The sequence below is a fragment of the Schistocerca nitens genome, chromosome 4 (genome assembly GCF_023898315.1).
Source record: "Schistocerca nitens isolate TAMUIC-IGC-003100 chromosome 4, iqSchNite1.1, whole genome shotgun sequence".
NCBI lineage: Eukaryota > Metazoa > Arthropoda > Insecta > Orthoptera > Acrididae > Schistocerca > Schistocerca nitens.
In genome coordinates, this window is record NC_064617.1 from 390,098,396 (window position 1) to 390,122,336 (window position 23,941).

Sequence of the window (23,941 nt, forward strand, 5' to 3'; positions counted from 1 at the left end):
ACCTACTGACGGCCTTGGGAGAGCCAGTCCTGACAAAAACTCTACCATCTGGTGAGCAAGATGTATGAAACAGGCGAAATACCCTCAGACTTCAAGAAGAATATAATAATTCCAATCCCAAAGAAAGCAGGTGTTGACAGATGTGAAAATTACCGAACAATCAGTTTAATAAGCCACAGCTGCAAAATACTAACACGAATTATTTATTATTTACAGACGAATGGAAAGACTGGTAGAAGCCGACCTCGGAGAAGATCAGTTTGGATTCCATAGAAATACTGGAACACGTGAGGCAATATTGACCTTACGACTTATCTTAGAAGAAAGATTAAGGAAAGGCAAGCCTACGTTTCTAGCATTTGTAGACTTAGAGAAAGCTTTTGACAATGTTGACTGGAATACTCTCTTTCAAATTCTAAAGGTGGCAGGGGTAAAATACAGGGAGCGAAAGGCTATTTACAATTTGTACAGAAACCAGATGGCAGTTATAAAGAGTCGAGGGACATGAAAGGGAAGCAGTTGTTGGGAAGGGAGTAAGACAGGGTTGTAGCCTCTCCCCGATGTTATTCAATCTGTATATTGAGCAAGCAGTAAAGGAAACAAAAGAAAAATTCGGAGTAGGTATTAAAATCCATGGAGAAGAAATAAAAACTTTGAGGTTCGCCGATGACATTGTAATTCTGTCAGAGACAGTTAAGGACTTGGAAGAGCAGTTGAATGGAATGGATAGCGTCTTGAAAGGAGGATATAAGATGAACATCAACAAAAGCAAAACGAGGATAATGGAATGTTGTCGAATGAAGTCGGGTGATGCTGAGGGAATTAGATTAGGAAATGAGACACTTAAAGTAGTAAAGGAGTTTTGCTATTTGGGTGATGATGGTCGTAGTAGAGAGGATATAAAATTAGATTGGCAATGGCAAGGAAAGCGTTTCTGAAGAAGAGAAGTTTGTTAACATCGAGTATAGATTTAAGTGTCAGGAAGTCATTTCTGAAAGTATTTGTATGGAGTGTAGCCATGTATGGAAGTGAAACATGGACGATAAATAGTTTGGACAAGAAGAGAATAGAAGCTTTCGAAATGTGGTGCTACAGAAGAATGCTGAAGATTAGATGGGTAGATCACATAACTAATGAGGAAGTATTGAATAGGATAGGGGAGAAGAGAAGTTTTTGGCACAGCTTGACCAGAAGAAGGGATCGGTTGGTAGGACATGTTCTGAGGCATCAAGGTATCACAAATTTAGTATTGGAGGGCAGCATGGAGGGTAAAAATCGTAGAGGGAGCCCAAGAGATGAATACACTAAGTAGATTCAGAAGGATGTACGTTGCAGTAGGTACTGGGAGATGAAGAGGCTTGCACGGGATAGAGTAGCGTGGAGAGCTGCATCAAACCAGTCTCAGGACTGAAGACCACAACAACAACAACTTTTTTATTTTAAAGTCAGTGCATTAGTATTTGTAAAATGACTCTTTCATACACTGTTCATTAAAAAATGACGATCATTCCACTTGGGACCTGTGGAATGGTACATTAGCTTATTTGTTTTAGTTGTAAATATTTGTCATATATTGTTGTTTTCCTGACACGTTCTACATCCTGGAGGACCTCCTCACTACGGATCAATTGGAATGAAAGTAAATCTAATCTAATACAATCTATCCGTATTTAACTATTTAACGCTGAACCTACATAGCCATCTAAACTGAGATACTTACAGCACAAACGAAATGATGTGCAACTGCAACCGGCACTGGTTTATTCCGATCATCGGCGATTACCAGTTACAAGCAGGGGATTCATACAAATGGGCATTACATCGTCCGAGCAATACCATGTGTTACATCATAAAAAATTAAAATTAAAAATCGTAAGATTTCGGAGGGAAATCACGAAAAACCGGAAGTTGGAAATGTGGCTCATCGCGCTCATACTCGATACGACCACAAAAGTCGATAGACATCCCAGACATCGACGGGCGAAAGCCTAAAGGCCCGTCCACACGTTACGATCTGTCTGCGCAAATGTCTGCACACATCACATCTGCGCAGACAGATCGTTGCGTGTGGACAGAAGATTTGCACCAACCTGAGGTGTGTGCAAACCTGGAAGTTGGAGTTGGAGGTTTGAGCGAAACCTCTCAAATCTGTGGGTTCAAACCACATCTGCGCAGACAAGTTGGAGCGTGTGGACAGGAGATCGCCGCAAATCTGGCGCGAAACAGCTGTTTGCTCAGTCTAGTGTTTGTATTTGTGCGCACAGGGCATTAAATTGGCTGATACTCGTCAGTGTTCTCGAGAGTTTGTAAGTGAATTCATTGAATTTGTAGAAACCACCCATGTTTGTGGAAGATTAAAAGTAAAGAATATAGTGACCGAGACAAAAAGATTGCAGCATACAATGCTCTAATTGAGTTATCCAAAGTTCAGAAATCTAGATCTGGTGTAGGAGTAGATCAAGTATACCAGCCAACGTTATGGTATTTTGATCTGCTTGGCTTTCTTAGTGATCAAGAAACACCAAGACCAAGCAGGAGTACAATTGAAGATGAAATTGGAGTGTCAATGTTACCGCCAGCCGTTCATGAGGAGAAATTGCCCTTCTCATACAAGTATTTTTCCTCATAATATGAAGGGTTACAAGCTTTAAGAGATAATTATAAGTTTCGACATCCATCCGCAAATAATTTCGCCAGTCGTTAGGTTCGTCCTGCAACTCTCTCAGTAAATTTACGTGAGAAAACTGCTTTTGCTTTAGCAGCCACTGTCTACACCATTTTGCCCGCTTTCTCTGTTTCCTGCGGTTGGTCGGAATGTTTTTTGCAACACAAGTTGCGAACACAGACCACAACAGAACTTCCTCCATTTCTATATTTCAAAATAACTGAATTAAATGTTTGACGTTTACGGGGAGCGTAGTCGCTTGCCACTGATATTTCTTTTCTACACCGACAGATGGCGAGCGAGTAGTAGATTGGGGTTTGTGTCGTGTGAACACACCACATTTGCATCGATCTTTTGCATGTACAGACATCTGCACCGATGTCTGCGCAGACAGATCGTTGCGTGTGGACGGGGCTTAACTGAGCAGTAGATGTGGGCCAAACGGTTATTCTGGAGTAACCGTTATCACAGTTCCAGTTATTCTTTGATAACCGTTATCGTTAACGGTTATTAATAACTGCCAAGTTATTTTTCGCTAGCGAATACCGAATACTCCGAGGGGCTACAGTTAAATAAAGACGTAGTTGGAATACATCAGTTTAGTTATCAGTATAACTGCGAGTAGTGTGAAATGGCAGGAATGTCGTATGAATCGTGTCATAATCTTAGCTTATTAACTCCGGGTACATTTTAGTTGATGTTACAACGATTATTAGTGCTTCATATTATATGTTTGTAGGTTATCGGTCGCTATTAGAAATATTATCTTCGCAGCTGCGACAGAAAGTACGCGGAACTTCGCCACAACACTGTTTAAGTAAAATGTTAACAACGTGCGTTTTTAAGTATGATGTAATATGTAAACTGAGTACTGTAGGTTAAATTCGAAGCTTAATTTCTTGTGCTGCTCACATATTAGAATAAAGTGTACAGCCTTTTAATACAACAAAAAATATATTTAATGCGACAGATTCGTTTACTCCTGTGCTGTAAAAGCTAGTCCTATTGGGGAAAGTGTGAGTACGCTAATTCAAGTTTTATATCAGATTTGGAAAATGCTCGATTTCTTCAGCTACAGCATGTTTATAACATATGCAGATCGAAAAGGTTGACAGTGTTACATTTCTGGAACTACAGCTCGATAATAAATTCAGTTGGGAAGGGCATACCGCATTTTTTTCACTCTATTATTTCATAAGGGAGCATATTCTGTGGTATCTTATCAAACGTAGCAAAAGTTTTTCGCATGTAAAAGCGTGTAATAAAATTCGTTTGTGGTATAAATTCAAGGACATTATGTTCAAGGAACTTTGTATTCTAACCACTGCTTCCTAGTATATTTATTCCTTAATGAAATTTGTTACAAGTATTTCCAACCAATACTTCAATACATAATATCAGTACTAGAAATGGGAACAGCAATCTACATAAAGACCTAAAATCACTTGCCTTGGTCCAAAAGGGGTCCAATATTCAGGAACATGCATTTTCGATAAACTGCCAGCAAGTCAGCAACCATTAAAAACTTGGTTTCGGATAAAGCACGGTTTAGTGTGTTTGAAAGACTATTTGATACAGAAGTGTCTGATTCCACCCGTCATCAATATGCCGGGAATGGCTATTTTAAGTTTGAAACTTCCTGGCAGATTAAAACTGTGTGCCCGACCGAGACTCGAACTCGGGACCTTTGCGTTTCGCGGGCAAGTGCTCTACCATCTGAGCTACCGAAGCACGACTCACGCCCGGTCCTCACAGCTTTACTTCTGCCAGTATCTCGTCTCCTACCTTCCAAACTTTACAGAAGCTCTCCTGCGTGAGTCGTGCTTCGGTAGCTCAGATGGTAGAGCACTTGCCCGCGAAAGGCAAAGGTCCCGAGTTCGAGTCTCGGTCGGGCACACAGTTTTAATCTGCCTGGAAGTTTCATATCAGCGCACACTCCGCTGCAGAGTGAAAATCTCATTCTATTTTATGTTTGTCTATGACGTGACTACATACACAGGCGTTCTTCGGTCAACAGATGGCGCGAGGCACTGTTGACATTAGACAGTTATTGAAATAACTGCCTGTATCAGAGGAACGGTTATCGCAGTAACCGTTACTTTTCAGTAACCGGTTATTTCTATCATTTACGTTATTTTTTGCCACCTCTACTGAGCAGTAAGCATTTACACGTCATGGTGACGTCAAGGACAAGTGTTACAGAGGTGAAACCAGTGAGGTCAGTACTTAACAATGATCTCATTGGGTGAGTCTATTTAGCTTCTCCCTTACACGACCCAGGTGATGTAATCTTTAAAGATGGAGTAGAATACCGAAACACTTTGTACAATGCACTTTGCCCCCACCATAGATATTAGTCTTACCTGACTCTATGGTTAAACTTCTGCGACAGTACTATCATAGAATTGTGACTTGCTGGATGTATGCAATTGATTCTGGTTTACTAAAGTTTGAAAGCCGCAATGTCATACCCGGTGAGTATAATAGCCGCTGTATGATAAAGTACTCAATAAGGACCATATATATCGAAACCACGACATCTGTCAGTGACAATTTGTTGCGTATAAATATTGGTACTGGGTACTGTCAGAAAGATTCACTTACTTGTGATTTGCTGTCATAGCAGAATCTGAGCTATGCTGGTTATGGAGGCGCTCAACCCAGTAGTGGCTATCCCGGTAACACTGGCTACCCAGGCCAGCAAGCTCCAAATTCTGCTGGTTATCTTGGACAGCAAGCTCCAGGTTCATACTCAGGCGGTGGAGGTTATCCAAACCCACAGCAGCCCTATACTGGAGGACAGCCACAGTCCGGATTTGGTGGCCAGCCATCGAATTATGGCTCTTACCCAGGAGGATACGACGGAGTAAGTCCGGAAGTACAACAGTGGTTCAATTCCGTCGATGTTGACCGCTCAGGAAAAATATCAGCAAAGGAATTACAGGCGGCACTTGTAAATGGCCAGGGAAAGAATTTTAATGAGACAGCGTGTGCCCTAATGATAGGTGAGTTATAGTCAATGTCTCTAAGGTGTAAATATTTAGAATTATGTGTTCGATTAGTTGTCATAAAGATTTGTATTTTCATTTTGTTATAGCTTGCATAGTGTCAAATTACTTCTCATTAACTGCAGTATGACTAATAGAGAGTCGTGTGTCTTTGCCGACTCGAAACGAAATTGTCACGTTGTAATCTAACGTAGACCTCGGGCTGGGCTACAGATCAGTCTGTCACTGTACCTGACCATACCCAAGATTTCGAGGGAGTCCTATATGAATGTCAAGCCCACTATTGTTTATTGTAAGCTTTCGTTGGTAGTATCCTCTTTAGTCTGTGGGCCCCTTAAATGTTGCATGGTCCACTAGTAGCTTACTTCTTTCTCATGTAAATGTGTTAATACATCACTGTTCTCAGATTATTTTGTATCCGTTGGCGGTGTGTTAGTAGTAGTGTCCTGACAATGACACAACAGTAATCACCTGAAAAAAAGTGGGAAGCATACAAAGTAGTTTGTCATAAGAAAAGGTTCCTCACTTCATCCACTTCAGTGTATTGTATTTATCAGTTTTCTGTCACAAAGCATTCTAAAGCGTCTACTTGTAATTTTGGCTGGTGACATCGATATAATTTCTTTGAATCACTGTGTTAATGAACTGTGTAGCACTATTTTTGTTACAAACACTAATCTGGTGGTTAAACACAGACAAACTGTTATTCAATGAGGACAAAACTGTGTATATGAATTTTCGCCCATCACGTATAGTTTCGTCAGGATAAGCAATTTCAGATTTGAAAATCTACCTGTAAACTCCTTGGAATGTGAATATTATACTCTCTGGTGGGATATATAGGAAAAAAAGGTTGGTAAATAGATTGGGGAATTTGTTCTACGCTTTTCATATCCTGAGTAAAATCTGTGACAGTAATACTAATAATAATAATTGTGTGGCCAACTGTCTGTTGCAAGTGTTTATAGAGTGGTTGGCACTTCACTGACCTGCATATCCTGAGCTTGACAGTACTTGGTATAGCCAGATGGTCACCCCATCCAGCTACAAAACAGGCATGACATTGCTAAACTTCAGTGACCATGGAGAACCAGTGTTTATGGTGTGGCAAAATTGTTGGCGTCCCATGACGCTGAGACACTAAAATGTGTATTCCTTGCACTTTCACACTGCCTTCCATTTTGATGTGTTGCACACTGGGATATAATTGTTAGGCTACATAGATGAGAATAATTAGTCAAGTGCCTCTCTCCTCAATCACTTGCCATCTTATTCTGGAGTTCAGTATCTTGCCATTTATTTATATTTACAAAACAGTGTGCTTTATTCATGAAAATTTACCACAAATCTGTTATAAGACCAGTCTTTTTCAATGATGCATCTGTAAATAGTCAATGACTGTGTAAAGGATGCAGAATGTATTCGTATTCAGTGGCTTTGTAAAGAACACAACAGTGTAAGGCACATGGGAGTTATATGAGAATGATGATATAAAGTTGATCATCGGTAAAGCAGATGCCAGACTGAGATTCATTGGAAGAATCCTAAGGAAACGCAATCCAAAAACAAAGGAAGTAGGCTACAGTACATTTGTTCGCCCACTGCTTGAATATTGCTCACCAGTGTGGGATCCATACCAGATATGGTTGATAGAAGAGATAGAGAAGATCCAACAGAGAGCAGCGCACTTTGTTACAGGATCATTTAGTAATCATGAAAGTCTTACGGAGATAATAGATAAACTCCAGTGGAAGACTCTGCCGGAGAGACGCTCAGTAGCTCGGTACGGGCTTTTGTTGAACATACCTTCGCCAAGGAGTCAAGCAGTACATTGCTCCCTCCTACGTATATCTCACGAAGAGACCATGAGGATAAAATCAGAGGCCCACACAGAGGCATACTGGCAATCTTTCTTTCCACGATCAATATGAGACTGGAATAGAAGGGAGAGCTGATAGAGGTACTAAAAGTACCGTCCGCCACACCGTCAGGTGGCTTGCGGAGTATGGATGTAGATGTAGGTGTTCTCAGCGAATCTCAATGATAAAATCTCCTTGGGTTGACAGTCACCTGAAGATGGCAAGTAAGAGTCTTGTTGAAACGTTGCTGTAAAATGACTCATTGACTCGGCTGTCAACCTGAGAAGATTTTATCATCATATGGGAGTTGTTATGCAAGGTAGCTGAAACCTTAATGGAGAAAGATTCAGAATAAAAGTTGAAATGTTACTTAAGAAGAACTGTCTCTATAAAATAGAATAATTTAGTTTGCCAGCCTAAACTAACAGAGCAGAGTATTCTCTTACTTACTGTAAATTTGTAGATGATTAATTCACTCTGCAGGTGTTAGATATTCTTATTATGAATCCAAAATAATAAAATTAAATGTTTCCTTAAATACTATTAGGGGTAGCGGATGTATTTCATTCTTCAAATGTAACTGTTGATTTTTCTTATTACGAATTTATTTTAATTTAAGTGTAACTGTGACTTGTCTCATATTTTTCTTTCTTTTCTTATTGTCAGTTGTTTATAATATTTATACAAATTGTAAACAATATGTAGAAAAAGACAGATTGCTTTTTATGGTAAAGAAGACACATTAAGTAGCAGACAGGCACAAGTGAAAGACACTTACTTAAAGCTTTCGGCTGCAGCCGTCATCAGTAAAAGAGACACACACCATTCATAGACATAAGCAAGCACACCTCATGCAAGCTTGGGTGCCAAATCCTGCAACGGGGGCCAGAGGAGTTGGTCCTAATTTGCGTATGAGGGGTGCTTGTTTGTGTGTATGAACAGTGTGTGTGTTTGTGTTTCTCTCTTTTATTGATGAGGGCTGTGGCTGAAAGCTTTATGTAAGTGTCTTTTAATTGTGTCTGTCTGCAATGTAATGTGTCTTCTATTTCTATTCCTTCCTGGAGTTTGCACTGTTTGATTTTATATAAATTGTAACTGTGATTTGCCCCCCCCCCCCCCCTCCTCCATAATCTAACACCACCCAACAATATTTCTGGGGTCAACACAAGTCAAATCAGTGCACATTAGTAGATGAATATATTAGTCAGTCAAAAGCTGGGCCGATAAATAAATATGCCTCATTTGTGAAAGGGAGTGCTGGGTTGAGCCACAGTATAAACTTTACTGCCGTTCAGATTTTGAACTCTGCTTACAAAGAGAGGAAAAGTCGTTTGTTTATTATTCTAGCTGTGAATTTTACGTATTGCATGTCTCCATGTCTTCTTTCTTTCTCACCCTAAATATTAATTAGAGATTGGTGTTTCCTGTATTTATTTTTGTGTACATCACAATTTACAAAGAATCACTCTGGGGAAAAGGGCAAGCTAGTGGCAAATGCGAAAACACGATACTGAACAAATAACGAAAGTGGCTGGGAAGTGGCAGTGGGGGGAAAACATAATCATTAGTACTCATTTGGATAAACATGCACTTGCAGTATCAGTGGTTTTTGCATTTAATGTTGCGGTTGGTATCTGTTTGTGTGTAAATTATGGGAAGTGAACATGATGAATGAGTAATCTGATGGTTGGACATGGTGGCAGAACCAGTGAGAAAATGGTGTTCAGCAAACTTCATCATGGTGTGGAGTGCATGAAATTATGTGGTGGCACAATAGAATATACTGTACAGAATATTGTCATGTAAAATAGAATATTCAATAAAATTTAAACTGTAGTCTTAGGTTCCTGTGTAACCACTACCTTGGAAACCAGGACATTTCAAAATAGCCCACAGAGTTTTTGAAATGATGATTTGGGCTACACTAAACATCAGTCCATCACCACAGCCGGTTTCCCTCCAGTTATATTTTTGTTCGCTTTGCCAACCTGCAACCAACTGTAACATTAGGAATATAAACCAGTATTCCTAAAAGCCCCATACATTTCAGAAACATACAATATGAGAAATATGTATGAAAACCACTAACCAACTTTATAATCCACAATAGACATATTAGTAATTGTCAATCTCGTGATCTCCGCATTGAAAACAGAAGTAATCAGTTTGCATCTTCAGCTAAAACAAGTCATTAGATTCGGCAATTCTCAGTGGCTATTGTATACTATTGTGTAATTGACTATGGCCAACAGAAATGATTTGCCAACCACAGCACGTAGCAGAGGAGCTACCAAAACTCTTTAAGTGCACCTTACCACCGTTTCATATGAGCGTGAAATCTAAGCATAAATTTGAAAAATAGGTGATCAGGGCATGCTAATATGAAGAAAGCAATTAAATTACATAAGCTGCAATTTTCAAGAAAATGCTTTGAGATGGTGCGGCCATCTAGGTACAGTTTTAGTAGCTTTACTTATGTCGTGACCACACATTTCTTTTTCATCAAGCGTTTTGACCTTGTCATTTTCAAAGGCTACAAAAATACAATACATTTCACCATGGATATATTATGACGACTATAACATGGCTTCCTAGCTTACCAGTGCTATGTCAGTCATATAAAAACATTCTCGAGCACAAGACAAATGCAAACTGCTACCAATCGAAAATTTTGGAAGCAAAGTGGATTAAGCTGCTAGGCGGTGGTCAGATGGTGGCACACGCTGCAATTTGTATATGTTTACTATCACAGTTTTCATTGTTACAATGTATAAAATGTTTTCATCAGTCAATATGGGAATTACTTACAGTGTGTTAGATTCTTTTATCTAATACATTGGAAGAATGCGCTGATAGGTGCTGGGACCAACTGTCTGTTAGCAAACAAATCTTGTTTTATTTACAACTTATAGCAGAGAAATTACTACCATTAGTGAAAGGTCATAAATATTTAATAAAAGTTAAAGTTATATAGATTGCTAGAGGGTTGTAAGGGAATTGATTAAAGTTGACACACTTATGGTATCGTACATAAAATCATCTGTGGTTGTACAACCATAAAATTGTTTTCTGCGACTAAAAGACATTGTAGATTGCCATGTCACAATTATGGGAAGAGGGGAAGGGTCAAGGGGAACAGAATATTAAACAATCCTGTAAAACTGTTTCACACCACATAGCGAAGATGCTGAGTTGCAGATATGCACAACAAAAAGACTGTCACAAATAAATGAAGCTTTTGACCATTAAGGTCTTAATCAGCAATAGACGTAGACACACACAACACAGGTGTGCGCGCGCGCGCGCGCTTTGACAAAGGCCGTAATGGCTGAAAGCTTCATTTATTAGTGACAGTCTTTTTGTTATGCCTATCTGCGACTCAGCATCTCCGCTATATGGTGAATAGGAACTTTCCTTTTCATAATATTGTTACATTCCATCCTGGATTTTTCATTGTTTGATTGCTGTAAAACTGTTGTAATACTGTGACTACAAATATTTATAAAATGACATCTGAAATAAAATAATGAGAAAGTGTTGTAAAACAATTATAGTTGCGCTGTTGTCAACAGTTTTCAATGTGTGCCTGCAGTGTGAGGTGGTGAGCAGCTGCTTGTGAATACTGTATGGCATACTTAAGATAATGTACATAAGATGTTCTATGTTTGTATGACCATAAAACTGTTTTTCTGTGAACAACAAGCATTGTAGAATACCATGACACAAATTAAAGAATGGAGGAAGGAGTGCACAAATTAATCTTGGCATATTAAAAATCTTGTAAAATTGTTTGTAATACTGTGACTACAAATTTTGTAAAATGTCAACTTTAAGTAAAATAGTGCAAGTGCGTTATCGTCTGATACCAGTTTTGTGTTGTACTTTTGTATTATTGAAAGTGATGGAAAGTCGAAACACGTAAGGTTGATGAAGAATAAAAGTATGGTCAAGACATGAGCAGAGTTATTAAAATTGTGAATTACATAAGCTTTAAAGAGTATCCAACTCTCAAACAGTTTTGTGCAGTGTTTCGTGGTAATAAATCTCACACATCATTTGTGGGCTTGCCTCGTAAGTACTAAGTCACACAGTCTGAGCTCAGAGAGGCAACAGATATATGAAACAAAATCTTCATCTTCTCAGACAATTGTACATGAAGGCAAGCATTACAAATTCCACCATAGAGATTGATATTCACATTAAAACCGTATAATTAGCTGCTAATTAAATTGTGAAATCATTATTACCCTGCATTAAAGGAACAAACAAATATATTTTGTAAAACTACATCTTCACTTCAAATTATAAAAAGACTTCCATAGTACTGAAATGGTCATGTCTCTGTATCCTCATATTCACTGCCCCATCTATACTCGGCAAACCACTGTGAAGTGCATGGCAGAGGATATGCCCCATTGTACCAGTTATTAGGGTGTCTTCCTGTACCATTCATGTATGGGGGTGCAGGAAAGATGATTGTTTAAATGCCTCTGTTTATGCTGTAATTAATCTAATCTTATCTTCACAATCCCTATGGGAGCAATACACAGGGTATTGTAGTATATTCCTAGAGTCATCATTCAATACAGGTTCTTGAAATTTTGTAAGTAGGCTTTCTCGGTAAAATTTACCTGTATCTTCAAGAGTCTGCTGGTTAAGGTTCTTCATGTTCTCTGTGACATTCTCCCATGGGTCAAAAGAACCTGTGACCTTTCAATCAGCATTTCTCTGTATACTTTCAATATCTCTTTGTTACAGGTGTATTGAGACCTCTCCTTTATGATAGAAGTTGTTTTTCGTCTTTGTAATTTTGTAATTGAGTGTACTTTATCACAGTATCTGCAGCCATCCTGCATGTGTTGTTATTGTTTTCTGACATTGTAAATTGCAGCAATTTGGTTTTAACAAAACATTGTTGACAATGTGTGCCAGCCTAGAATTCAAACACACATTGTGGTCGGTGGAGTAGCCCTACCACTTTTTCTATACAGACCCACTTTACTAAAGCTTCAGTTTCCCACGTTACTGCTCATACCAGTAAGGGTTATGTAGTGGACTCCCTTTATATTTTTTGTAAATTATATACATTATTTATACATAACAAGCACCAGCATAACAATTGGAGACATTTCCATTGTATATTGTAGGTTTTCTGAATGTACATTGGAGATTTAGTTTCTATAATGAAAAATGTTTTAAATGTGGCATGGATGTATCTAACATGCTACATCACAGATTATTGTTACCACAACCTTTACGTTGTGCTTGCATTCATTGGCTTTGCCAGTTCGGTACCAGGTTTTTACCTTCCAACCTAACTTAGACGTCCGGCTATGCTACAGTTTGTCACCCCAATGAAGATTTTAAAAAGGTGGGTGGATGTCCAATATTACACTCTAACCTTCATAGGTTCAGCAGGTTTTTAACTTTTTGATGTTCATTGCATGATATATCTTGAGTATAAATAAATCAACTCGTGAAATGAAAGCTTGTTAACTCTCTCATAATTGCTATACTTGGAAAAATGAATGAAATAACACACAACAGATTAGTGTTCTCTGATAAAAATTATATTTTGCAACAATTTTTGCTCGTCAAAGCACAGTTGAGTTTTCTCTTTGTCTTATTCTTGGTGTCTTGCTTAGCTTCTGTCCTCTTGATTTGTTTATGGTGACAATTTCTGTGTGGTTTTATTTTCATATATAGATAAGTGTACAGAATTGTTTTGTGACATGGAAGCAAGCTGTAGATAGCATTTCATTAGCACAGAAATTGATGTGCAGTGATTAGCTGTGTGACATTGTCCGTACTGGTCAGAACCTTCTGCAGATAATGTTTGACTTTTCAACAAATGTGTCTGGTTTTATTGGAAAATTGATGTTATATGAAAAAAAACTTTGATTCAGATTATAAACTGGTTTGATGTTAAACATATCATAGTGGTTAAAAAGTAAATATCAGGACCTCTCATGAACCAACTTGTTTTCAAAACATATACTGTGTGACACTTACGTAATTTCAACAACCAGCAGACTATCACAGAAATTTGTTTCATGAGTACTAAAAATGGAAGATACTCAAAAGGTACACACATGCCTTTGCAGAGACAGTATGGTGGCTTACGGACTATTTACCTGGTTTTGAATTAAGTTGCTACTTCATCAGCCATATTCATCTCTTGAAACCATCAAAGAACCATGCGGGTGGTTGGTGATTCAGAACATTATGTGTTCTTTAGGACCTGAAACGCCTAATTTTTGTGCCACTTTTGTTACAAGGGGTGATCAAAAAGTTTCAGTTTGAAGGCTGTATAGTCTAGAATCGGTATGCCAGTCAGGCAAAATCACCGTGAGCAGTGAGACAATAGTCACACTCGTGCATCATAAATAATACAGTGTGATCCATGGCTAATTTCATTTCTAGATCAAAACAGATGTGGATTCTGACCACAATCTCTTGGTTATGAACTGCAGATTGAAACTGAAGAAACTGCAAAAAGGTGGGAATTTAAGGAGATGGGACCTGGATAAACTGAAAGAACCAGAGGTTGTAGAGAGTTTCAGGGAGAGCATAAGGGAACAATTGACAGGAATGGGGGAAAGAAATACAGTAGAAGAAGAATGGGTAGCTCTGAGGGATGAAGTAGTGAAGGCTGCAGAGGATCAAGTAGGTAAAAAGACGAGGGCTAATAGAAATCCTTGGGTAACAGAAGAAATATTGAATTTAATTGATGAAAGGAGAAAATATAAAAATGCAGTAAATGAAGCAGGCCAAAGGGAATACAAACGTCTCAAAAATGAGATCGACAGAAAGTGCAAAATGGCTAAGCAGGGATGGCTAGAGGACAAATGTAAGGATGTAGAGGCTTGTCTCACTAGGGGTAAGATAGATACTGCCTACAGGAAAATTAAAGAGACCTTTGGAGAGAAGAGAACCACTTGTATGAATATCAAGAGCTCAGATGGAAACCCAGTTCTAAGCAAAGAAGGGAAGGCAGAAAGGTGGAAGGAGTATATAGAGGGTTTATACAAGGGCGATGTACTTGAGGACAGTATTATGGAAGGGGAAGAGGATGTAGATGAAGATGAAATGGGAGATAAGATACTGCGTGAAGAGTTTGACAGAGCACTGAAAGACCCGAGTCGGAACAAGGCCCCGGGAGTAGACAACATTCCATTAGAACTACTGATGGCCTTGGGAGAGCCAGTCATGACAAAACTCTACCATCTGGTGAGCAAGATGTATGAGACTGGCGAAATACCCACAGACTTCAAGAAGAATATAATAATTCCAATACCAAAGAAAGCAGGTGTTGACAGATGTGAAAATTACCGAACTATCAGTTTAATAAGTCACAGCTGCAAAATACTAACGCGAATTCTTTACAGACGAATGGAAAAACTGGTAGAAGCGGACCTCGGGGAAGATCAGTTTGGATTCCGTAGAAATGTTGGAACACGTGAGGCAATACTAACCTTACGACTTATCTTAGAAGAAAGATTAAGAAAAGGCAAACCTACGTTTCTAGCATTTGTAGACTTAGAGAAAGCTTTTGACAACGTTAACTGGAATACTCTCTTTCACATTCTGAAGGTAGCAGGGGTAAAATACAGGGAGCGAAAGGCTATTTACAATTTGTACAGAAACCAGATGGCAGTTATAAGAGTCGAGGGGCATGAAAGGGAAGCAGTGGTTGGGAAAGGAGTGAGACAGGGTTGTAGCCTCTCCCCGATGTTATTCAATCTGTATATTGAGCAAGCAGTAAAGGAAACAAAAGAAAAATTCGGAGTAGGTATTAAAATTCATGGAGAAGAAGTAAAAACTTTGAGGTTCGCCGATGACATTGTAATTCTGTCAGAGACAGCAAAGGACTTGGAAGAGCAGTTGAACGGAATGGGCAGTGTCTTGAAAGGAGGATATAAGATGAACATCAACAAAAGCAAAACGAGGATAATGGAATGTAGTCAAATTAAATCGGGTGATGCTGAGGGGATTAGATTAGGAAATGAGACACTTAAAGTAGTAAAGGAGTTTTGCTATTTAGGGAGTAAAATAACTGATGATGGTCGAAGTAGAGAGGATATAAAATGTAGACTGGCAATGGCAAGGAAATCGTTTCTGAAGAAGAGAAATTTGTTAACATCGAGTATAGATTTAAGTGTCAGGAAGTCGTTTCTGAAAGTATTTGTATGGAGTGTAGCCATGTATGGAAGTGAAACATGGACGATAACCAGTTTGGACAAGAAGAGAATAGAAGCTTTCGAAATGTGGTGTTACAGAAGAATGCTCAAGATAAGGTGGGTAGATCACGTAACTAATGAGGAGGTATTGAATAGGATTGGGGAGAAGAGAAGTTTGTGGCATAACTTGACTAGAAGAAGGGATCGGTTGGTAGGACATGTTTTGAGGCATCAAGGGATCACAAATTTAGCATTGGAGGGCAGCGTGGAGGGTAAAAATCGTAGAGGGAGACCAAGAGATCAATACACTAAGCAGATTCAGAAGGATGTAGGTTGCAGTAGGTACTGGGAGATGAAGAAGCTTGCACAGGATAGAGTAGCATGGAGAGCTGCATCAAACCAGTCTCAGGACTGAAGACAACAACAACAGGTGTGTTAACAACTAATGTAATGCAATTATGTGAAACATCCACAAATTATCAATTAATGAGTCTGTCTGATAAATTTAGATTACCCAATGGCTTAGAAGGTATTAATTATCAGAGTTCAGTTCATATTCTGGCAATAGGTGCACAAGTTCGGCACTGTCGACTGCTGTGTCATCCTTCCTCAGTGGCATCATTGGATGCAGTATGGAGAGGCGTGTGGTCAGCACACACCGCTTCCAAACATTGTTGGGTTTCTTAACATCGGAAGCGTTACTGATTAGTTGAGTAGCTCTTCAGTTCGGCTCAGGTGGCCGAGTGTATCCTGTGCCAGTCCTTCTACTAAGGAAAAATAATAGCACCCTTATAAAGTTCGAAAGCAAGCTGGAGAGAACATTCACTATGACTTGAAATCACAAGTGTTATCAGAACCAAGATAAACCAAATGAAGATGTAACAGTAAATAATACAGTAGCTTTGAACTCTCTCTCTCTCTCTCTCTCTCTCTCTCTCTCTCTCTCTCTGAAGTTCCATAGACCTGGTGTTTTATTAAGTTTTCAAAGAGAAAGATATATCTTTATGTATAACAGTTTGTTACTCCCGGAAGTTATCAGTAATGTTTAATATGTTGGGTTTGTTTGCATGTTGTGTGCAGATTGTGTTTGTGCAAATGGTTTATATATTATATTTTAACTAAAGTTCAGTCTTGATCCCTCCCCCTGTTGTGATCAAGACTGAACTTTAGTTAAAATATAATACTCTATTGATCACTGTTTCCAAAAATGTTTACCAAAATTGTACAAGGTTTATATATTCACGTGCTGCAAGGGGACATAATTCCTCTGTTTACATATAATCTTTTTCTTTTGTGAAGACACCGTTAATGTAATCATTCTCATCCAGTAATTCTTTTCGTGAATGGTTGGGTTAAATTGCACAGTTCAAATTGATACATTTTTTACATTCACCTCTCTCCCTGTTTTTACAGCCCTCATTTACAACACGGCATTAACTGAAAGCACCGTTGAAACATTTAACACTACCCACCCTTGAAAGATTAATACCATTCATGTAAACCAGTGACTGAGGCAGAAGATACCTTTATCGCTTATTTGAAGATAGTTGTATGTCTTACCAGTCTACATACCCATGAAGGAGGAGAGAAATTTAAATGTATAATTGTTGTTTCGTCACAGGCATGTTTGACCAAGACAAAAGTGGAACAATTGATGTCAAAGAATTTCAGCTTTTATACAATTACATAAATCAGTGGCTTGCAACATTCAGAAGTTATGACAAAGATGGTTCTGGAAGCATTGAAGAACATGAGTTGAACCAAGGTGAGTTCCATTTGCAAATTATTAAAATCAACATTCATTAATAACAGTATAGCATGCCCCTCCTGTATGTGTCAGGCTATAAGATGAAAGATGTCCCATAAAAGCGTATTAGTCATTTGTCAGTGTTAAACACATAGAACATTGGATTTTCAACATAATGTTTGTTCCATCTTCTTTCTTCATCACCCTCTGACCTTTGTCTAAGTGTAAAAACATGGGACTGACTTTATAACCAACTCCTATACTGATTATTTTGTCTTTTTCATATTCACAATTTCCTATTTTTCAATGCTTTCATTGTGTTTCTTTTGTGATTTATGTACTGGCTTCATTCTGTCACTTGCAATCCAGTCCATAGATAAACTTCTTAATGAAACTTCCTGGCAGATTAAAACTGTGTGCCGGACCAAGACTCGAACTCGGGACCTTTGCCTTTTGCGGGCAAGTGCTCTACTGACTGAGCTACCCAAGCACGACTCATGCCCCGTCCTCACAGCTTTAATTCCGCCAGTACCTCGTCTCCTACCTTCCAAACTTCACAGAAGCTCTCCTGCGAACCTTGCAGAACTAGCACTCCTGGAAGAAAGGATATTGCGGAGACATGGCTTAGCCACAGCCTGGGGGTTGTTTCTAGAATGTAATTTTCACTCGTGCTTGGGTAACTCAGTCGGTAGAGCACTTGCCCGCGAAAGGCAAAGGTCCCGAGTTCGAGTCTCGGTCCGGCACACAGTTTTAATCTGACAAGAAGTTTCATATCAGCGTACAGTCCACTGTAGAGTGAAAATTTCATTCTAGAAACCTCTTAATGTTTAATGGCATAAATACATTAACTGTGGTTTTTTCTTTTTTTGCCAACTCCTCCTACTTGTCAGTTTTCACTGAGTGAGATAACACTCAAGCTTGCTTATCCCATTTTTACTAAGTTTTTAAAAATTTATCATTTTTTGTGTCTTCGATATCATCTTAAATTTTCCCCTTTTCCTTAACAATATCTACAGCCCATTGCTCCCAGCTCATTTAATTCCAGTTTTCTTAAAATGGTGACACATTCAATAACTTACAGGTTAACGTTTTTAGTTTGTGTCATCAAATGACAGTTCTTTAAAACTGATTTGTTTGTTTATGGTTTAGCTATGTTGTGGCCAAGTTCTTGAGAAATGTTTTACTGTCCTATGTTGTTAAGCTGTATGAGCATTGCACCTTTTGGGTCCTTAGGGAAATTCATTTCTCTTGAAAAAAGTGAAAACAGCTGCAGTCTTCTTCATATTAATGTTTCGTTGCTGCCTAATAATTATAATTTACAGTGGTAAATGTTGCACAGATGATTGTTAAAGCATTACTGATCTCTTCATGTTTGGAACTGTTGGAAAAACTAGCTTGCCTTGTGCAGCCACACCTGCTGTCTTGAACAATTTCCTTTCTAGTTCTGATGCTCAGGCTAGACACTGTTCAGTTAGACTACAGTGCTTCAGACTGTAATAACTGTAGTCACAAATAAGGGGACACTTCTGTGAAGTTAGTAATGCAGAGTGTGATGTAAAGGACATAAATTTGCAACAGCTTAAGCATTTTCCAGACATGAGCAGTTACAAAAATGCTGTGTGATGGATTTGAATGATATGTGCAATAAGTCATGCATTGTTGGGCAAGGTATTTTATTAAATGAAGAGAAGAGCTGCGGAGTTAACTTGTAAAATTATAAAAGTAGATGGGGAAGCAAGGTGATGATAAAAAGTTATCAATATTTGTTAGATTTGACTTTATCTTTTCTGCTTCTTTTACCTGTGCTACGAGTGTGGTAAGATTGACTTAAATTGTAAGTGTTGGTAACAAAGCTTATCTAAATCTACATTTATACTCTGAAAGCCACCCAACGGTGTGTGGCGGAGAGCACTTTACGTGCCACTGTCATTACCTCCCTTTCCTGTTCCAGTCGCTTATGGTTTGCAGGAAGAACAACTGCCGGAAAGCTTCCGTGCACGCTCGAATCTCTCTAATCATACATTTGTGATATCCTTGGGAGGTATAAGTAGGGGGAAGCAATATATTTGATACCTCATCCAGAAACGCACCCTCTCGAAACCTGGACAGCAAGCTACACCGCAATGCAGAGCGCATCTCTTGTGGAGTCTGCCACTTGAGTTTGCTAAACATCTCCGTAACGCTATCATGCTTACCAAATAACCCTGTGACGAAACGTACCGCTCTTCTTTGGATCTTCTCTATCTCCTCCGTCAACCCGATCTGTTACAGATCCCACACTGATGAGCAATACTCAAATATAGGTCAAACGAATGTTTTGTAAGCCACCTTCTTTGTTGATGGACTACATTTCTAAGGACTCTCCCAATGAATTTCAACCTGGCACCCACCTTATCAACATTTAATTTTATATGATCATTCCACTTCAAATCATTCCGTACGCATACTCCCAGATATTTTACAGAAGTAACTGCTACCAGTGTTTGTTCCACTATCATATAATCATACAGTAAAGGATCCTTCTTTCTATGTATTCACAATACATTACATTTGTCTATGTTAAGGGTCAATTGCCACTCCCTGCACCAAGTGCCTATCCGCTGCAGATCTTACTGCATTTCGCTGCAATTTTCTAATGCTGCATCTTCTCTGTATACTACAGCATCATCCGCGAAAAGCCACATGGAACTTCCAACACTATCTACTAGGTCATTTACATATATTGTGAAAAGCAATGGTCCCATAACACTCCCCTGTGGCACGCCAGAGGTTACTTTAACGTCTGTAGACGTCTATCCATTGAGAACAACATGCTGGGTTCTGATTGCTAAAAACTCTTCAATCCAGTCACACAGCTGGTCTGATATTCCGTGGGCTCTTACTTTATCAGGCGACAGTGTGGAACTGTATCGAACGCCTTCCGGGAGTCAAGAAAAATGGCATCTACCTGGGAGCCTGTATCTAATATTTTCTGAGTCTCATGAACAAATAAAGCGAGTTGGGTCTCACACGATTGCTGTATCCGGAATCCATGTTGATTCCTACAGAGTAGATTCTGGGTTTCCAGAATTGACATGATACGCGAGCAAAAAACATGTTCTAAAATTCTGCAACAGATCGATGTCACAGATATAGGCCTATAGTTTTGCGCATCTGCTCGACGACCCTTATTGAAAACTGGAAGTACCTGTGCTCTTTTCCAATCATTTGGAACCTTCCGTTCCTCTAGAGACTTGCGGTACATGGCTGTTAGAAGGGGGGCAAGTACTTTTGCGTACTCTGTGTAGAATCGAATTGGTATCCTGTTAGGTCCAGTGGACTTTCTTCTGTTTAGTGATTTCAGTTGCTTTTCTATTCCTTGGACACTTATTTCGATGTCAGCCATTTTTTCGTTCGTGTGAGGATTTAGAGAAGGAACTGCAGTGCGGTCTTCCTCTGTGAAACAGCTTTGGAAAAAGGTGTTTAGTATTTCAGCATTATGTGGCTTATCCCCTGTTTCAATACCATTATCATTCCAGAGTGTCTGGATATGCTGTTTCGATCCACTTACTGATTTAACGTAGGACCAGAACTTCCTAGGATTTTCTGTCAAGCCGGTGCATAGAATTTTACTTTTGAATTCACTGAACGCTTCACGCATAGCCCTCCTTACGCTAACTTTGACATCGTTTAGCATCTGTTTGTCTGAGAGGTTTTGGTTGCATTTAAATTTGCAGTGGAGCTCTCTTTGCTTTCGCAGTAGTTTCCTAACTTAGTTGTTGAACCACGGTGGGTTTTTCCCATCCCTCACAGTTTTACTCGGCACGTACCTGTCTTAAACGCATTTTACAATTGCCTTGAACTTTTTCCATAAACACTCGACATTGTCAGTGTCAGAACAGAAATTGTCGTTTTGATCTGTTAGGTAGTCTGAAATCTGCCTGCTATGACTCTTGCTAAACAGATAAACCTTCCTCCTTTTTTTTATATTCCTATTTACTTCCGTATTCAGGGATGCTGCAACGGCCTTATGATCACTGATTCCCTGTTCTGCGCTTACAGAGTCGAAAAGTTCGGGTCTGTTTGTTATCAGTAGGTCCAAGATGTTATCTCCACGAGTCGGTTCTCTGTTTAATTGCTCGAGGTAATTTTCGGATAGTGCATTCAGTATAATGTCACTCGATGCTCTGTCCCTACCACCCGTCCTAAACATCTGAGTGTCCCAGTCTATATCTGGTAAATTGAAATCTCCACCCAAGAATATAACGTGCCGAGGAAACTTATGTGAAATGTATTCCAGATTTACTCTCAGTTGTTCTGCCGCTACTGCTGCTGAGTCGGTAAAAGAAGCCAATTATTAACCTAGCTCAGTTGTTGAGTATAACCTCCATCCATAATATTTCACAGGAACTATCCACTTGTATTTCACTACAGGATAAACTACTACTAACAGCGACAAACACGCCACCACTGGTTGCATGCAGTCTATCCTTTCTAAATACCGTCTGTGCCTTTGTAAAAATTTCGGCAGAATTTATCTCTGGCTTCAGCCAGCTTTCTGTACCTATAATGATTTCAGCTTCGGTGCTTTCTATCAGTGCTTGAAGTTCCAGTACTTTACCAAAGCAGCTTCGACAGTTTACAATTACAGTACCGATTGCTGCTTGGTCCCCGCATGTCCTGACTTTGCCCTGCACCCTTTGAGGCTCTTGCCCTTTCTGTACTTGCCCAAGGCCATCTAACGCAAAAGACCGCCCAGTCCCCGCCACACAACCCCTGCTACCCATGTAGCTGCCTGCTGTGTGTAGTGGACTCCTGACCTATGCAGCGGAACCCGAAACCCCACCACCCTATGGCGCATGTTGAGGAATCTGCAGCCCACTCGGTCGCAGAACCGTCTCAGCCTCTGATTCAGACACTCCAGTCGGCTCTGTACCAAAGGTCCGCAGTCAGTCCTGTCGACGATGCTGCAGATGGTGAGCTCTGCTTCCATCCCGCTAGCGAGACTGGCAGTCTTCACCAAATCAGATAGCCACCGGAAGCCAGAGAGGATTTCCTCCGATCCATAGCGACACACATCGTTGGTGCCGACATGAGCCACCACCTGCAGATGGGTGCATCCTGTACCCTTCATTGCATCTGGGAGGACCGTTTCCACATCTGGAATGACTCCGCCCAGTATGCACACGTAGTGCACATTGGTTTTCTTCCCCTCCCTTGCAGTGATGATGTGTGTCGTTACATTGTTAATATTATTTACTGTAAGGTGATGTATAGAGGTTTCACAGGTGATTAACTGGAATATTATTTGCAGTGCAGCAGATTGCACATTTTGTAATAGAGAAAGTAAAGTGTAATTTCGAAAAATAATTACAAAGGAGGATCTGGATGAGTCAGTAGATGTAACATAGTATTACGATAAATACAATCTAGATTATGTTGCATATGTTTTAGATCGTACAGAATAATGATAAAAAAATTTTAAAAAATGTTTTTGTTATATAGTGAACACTGCCTATCAAGATTGAAGAAAATTAATGGTTTCTTCAAAACAGTGCTACAAATTGTGGATTTTTAATAGTAGTTTTTCTAGATGACATCCATCTTGCAATTTTATCACTCCAGTAAGATGTTTGATGAAGGAATGTACTATCCGTTATAGCCGTTCCCTCCCTCCCCTTACTCTCCATACTATATCTTCCTCTTGCTGTAAAAGCAACAGAGAAACCAGTGCTTCACTGTTCTTCTCAGTGAATATTGTAACCTCATTTTCCATTAAGTGGTTTGCGTTAATAGTTTTAAACAAGTTTGCAATTATTCATGAAGTTGTGAACTGTTGAAATAGAAACAAATGCCTTTTTCAGCTCTTCAGCAGATGGGATTCCGTTTCTCTCCGGATTTTGTGAAGTTTCTAGTACAAAGGAGTGACACAAGAGAACATAAACGTATAACTGTTGATCAGTTCATTGTTATATGTGTGCAGATTCAGAGGTTTACAGGTAGATACTAAATGTGTTAAGTTTTCTTTTTAGTGTGATATATCCTATATGGTAGTGTTGTTAACAGAATATCTTCCTTTATTACAGAGGCATTTCGAGCGCGCGACAAGGAAATGAGGGGTGTAATTACTATTGGATTTGAGGACTTTTTAGGCTTGGCATTGAGCTGTTCTGTATGAAGTCACTTCTGTATTATGGAAGCTTTATACCAGATGGCTATATTCTTTCAATAAACATCAATAGTTATTGCCAGAAGCTATTTTTAATACATTTCTTCTAAGCTGTGATACTGCATTCATTACCAGAGTGGGTTTTTAGAAGTACATAGTATTATTACCTTTTTATCATAGTGTACGGAATTCTCAAGGAAATTACACAAATTTCTGTATTATCTCACAGAAGGTAGTGTATTATTTTTTATTTTATTGTGATTAGTTTTTTCATCTTTTGAATGCAATTATCAATTTTTGCTTATGCTTAGTGCACATCAGAATCTTTCAATAA

At 39.2% G+C, this 23,941-nt stretch overlaps 1 protein-coding gene across 2 annotated transcripts; it reads left to right on the plus strand.

Annotated features, from left to right (window-relative positions):
- Window positions 1-4,874: 4,874 nt before the first annotated feature.
- On the plus strand, window positions 4,875-23,692 carry LOC126251562 (peflin). Of its 2 annotated transcripts, none has more exons than XM_049952079.1 (5): window positions 4,875-5,139; window positions 5,289-5,670; window positions 17,334-17,477; window positions 23,303-23,437; window positions 23,525-23,692. In XM_049952079.1, the coding sequence occupies exons 1-5, from the start codon at window positions 5,128-5,130 to the stop codon at window positions 23,614-23,616; spliced, it is 765 nt and encodes a 254-aa protein (XP_049808036.1). In that variant the 5' UTR covers window positions 4,875-5,127; the 3' UTR covers window positions 23,617-23,692. The 2 variants fall into 2 exon arrangements, with proteins under 2 accessions (XP_049808036.1, XP_049808037.1); XM_049952080.1 differs by having other exon boundaries at window positions 4,878-5,139; window positions 5,292-5,670.
- Window positions 23,693-23,941: the final 249 nt, after the last annotated feature.

Bases quoted from the DNA above. Each gene is read 5' to 3' on its own strand.
- LOC126251562 (XM_049952079.1), top strand. The intron at 17,478-23,302 runs GTGAGTTCCATT...TGCCTTTTTCAG, and splicing joins AGAACATGAGTTGAACCAAG to CTCTTCAGCAGATGGGATTC. The intron at 23,438-23,524 runs GTAGATACTAAA...CCTTTATTACAG, and splicing joins GCAGATTCAGAGGTTTACAG to AGGCATTTCGAGCGCGCGAC.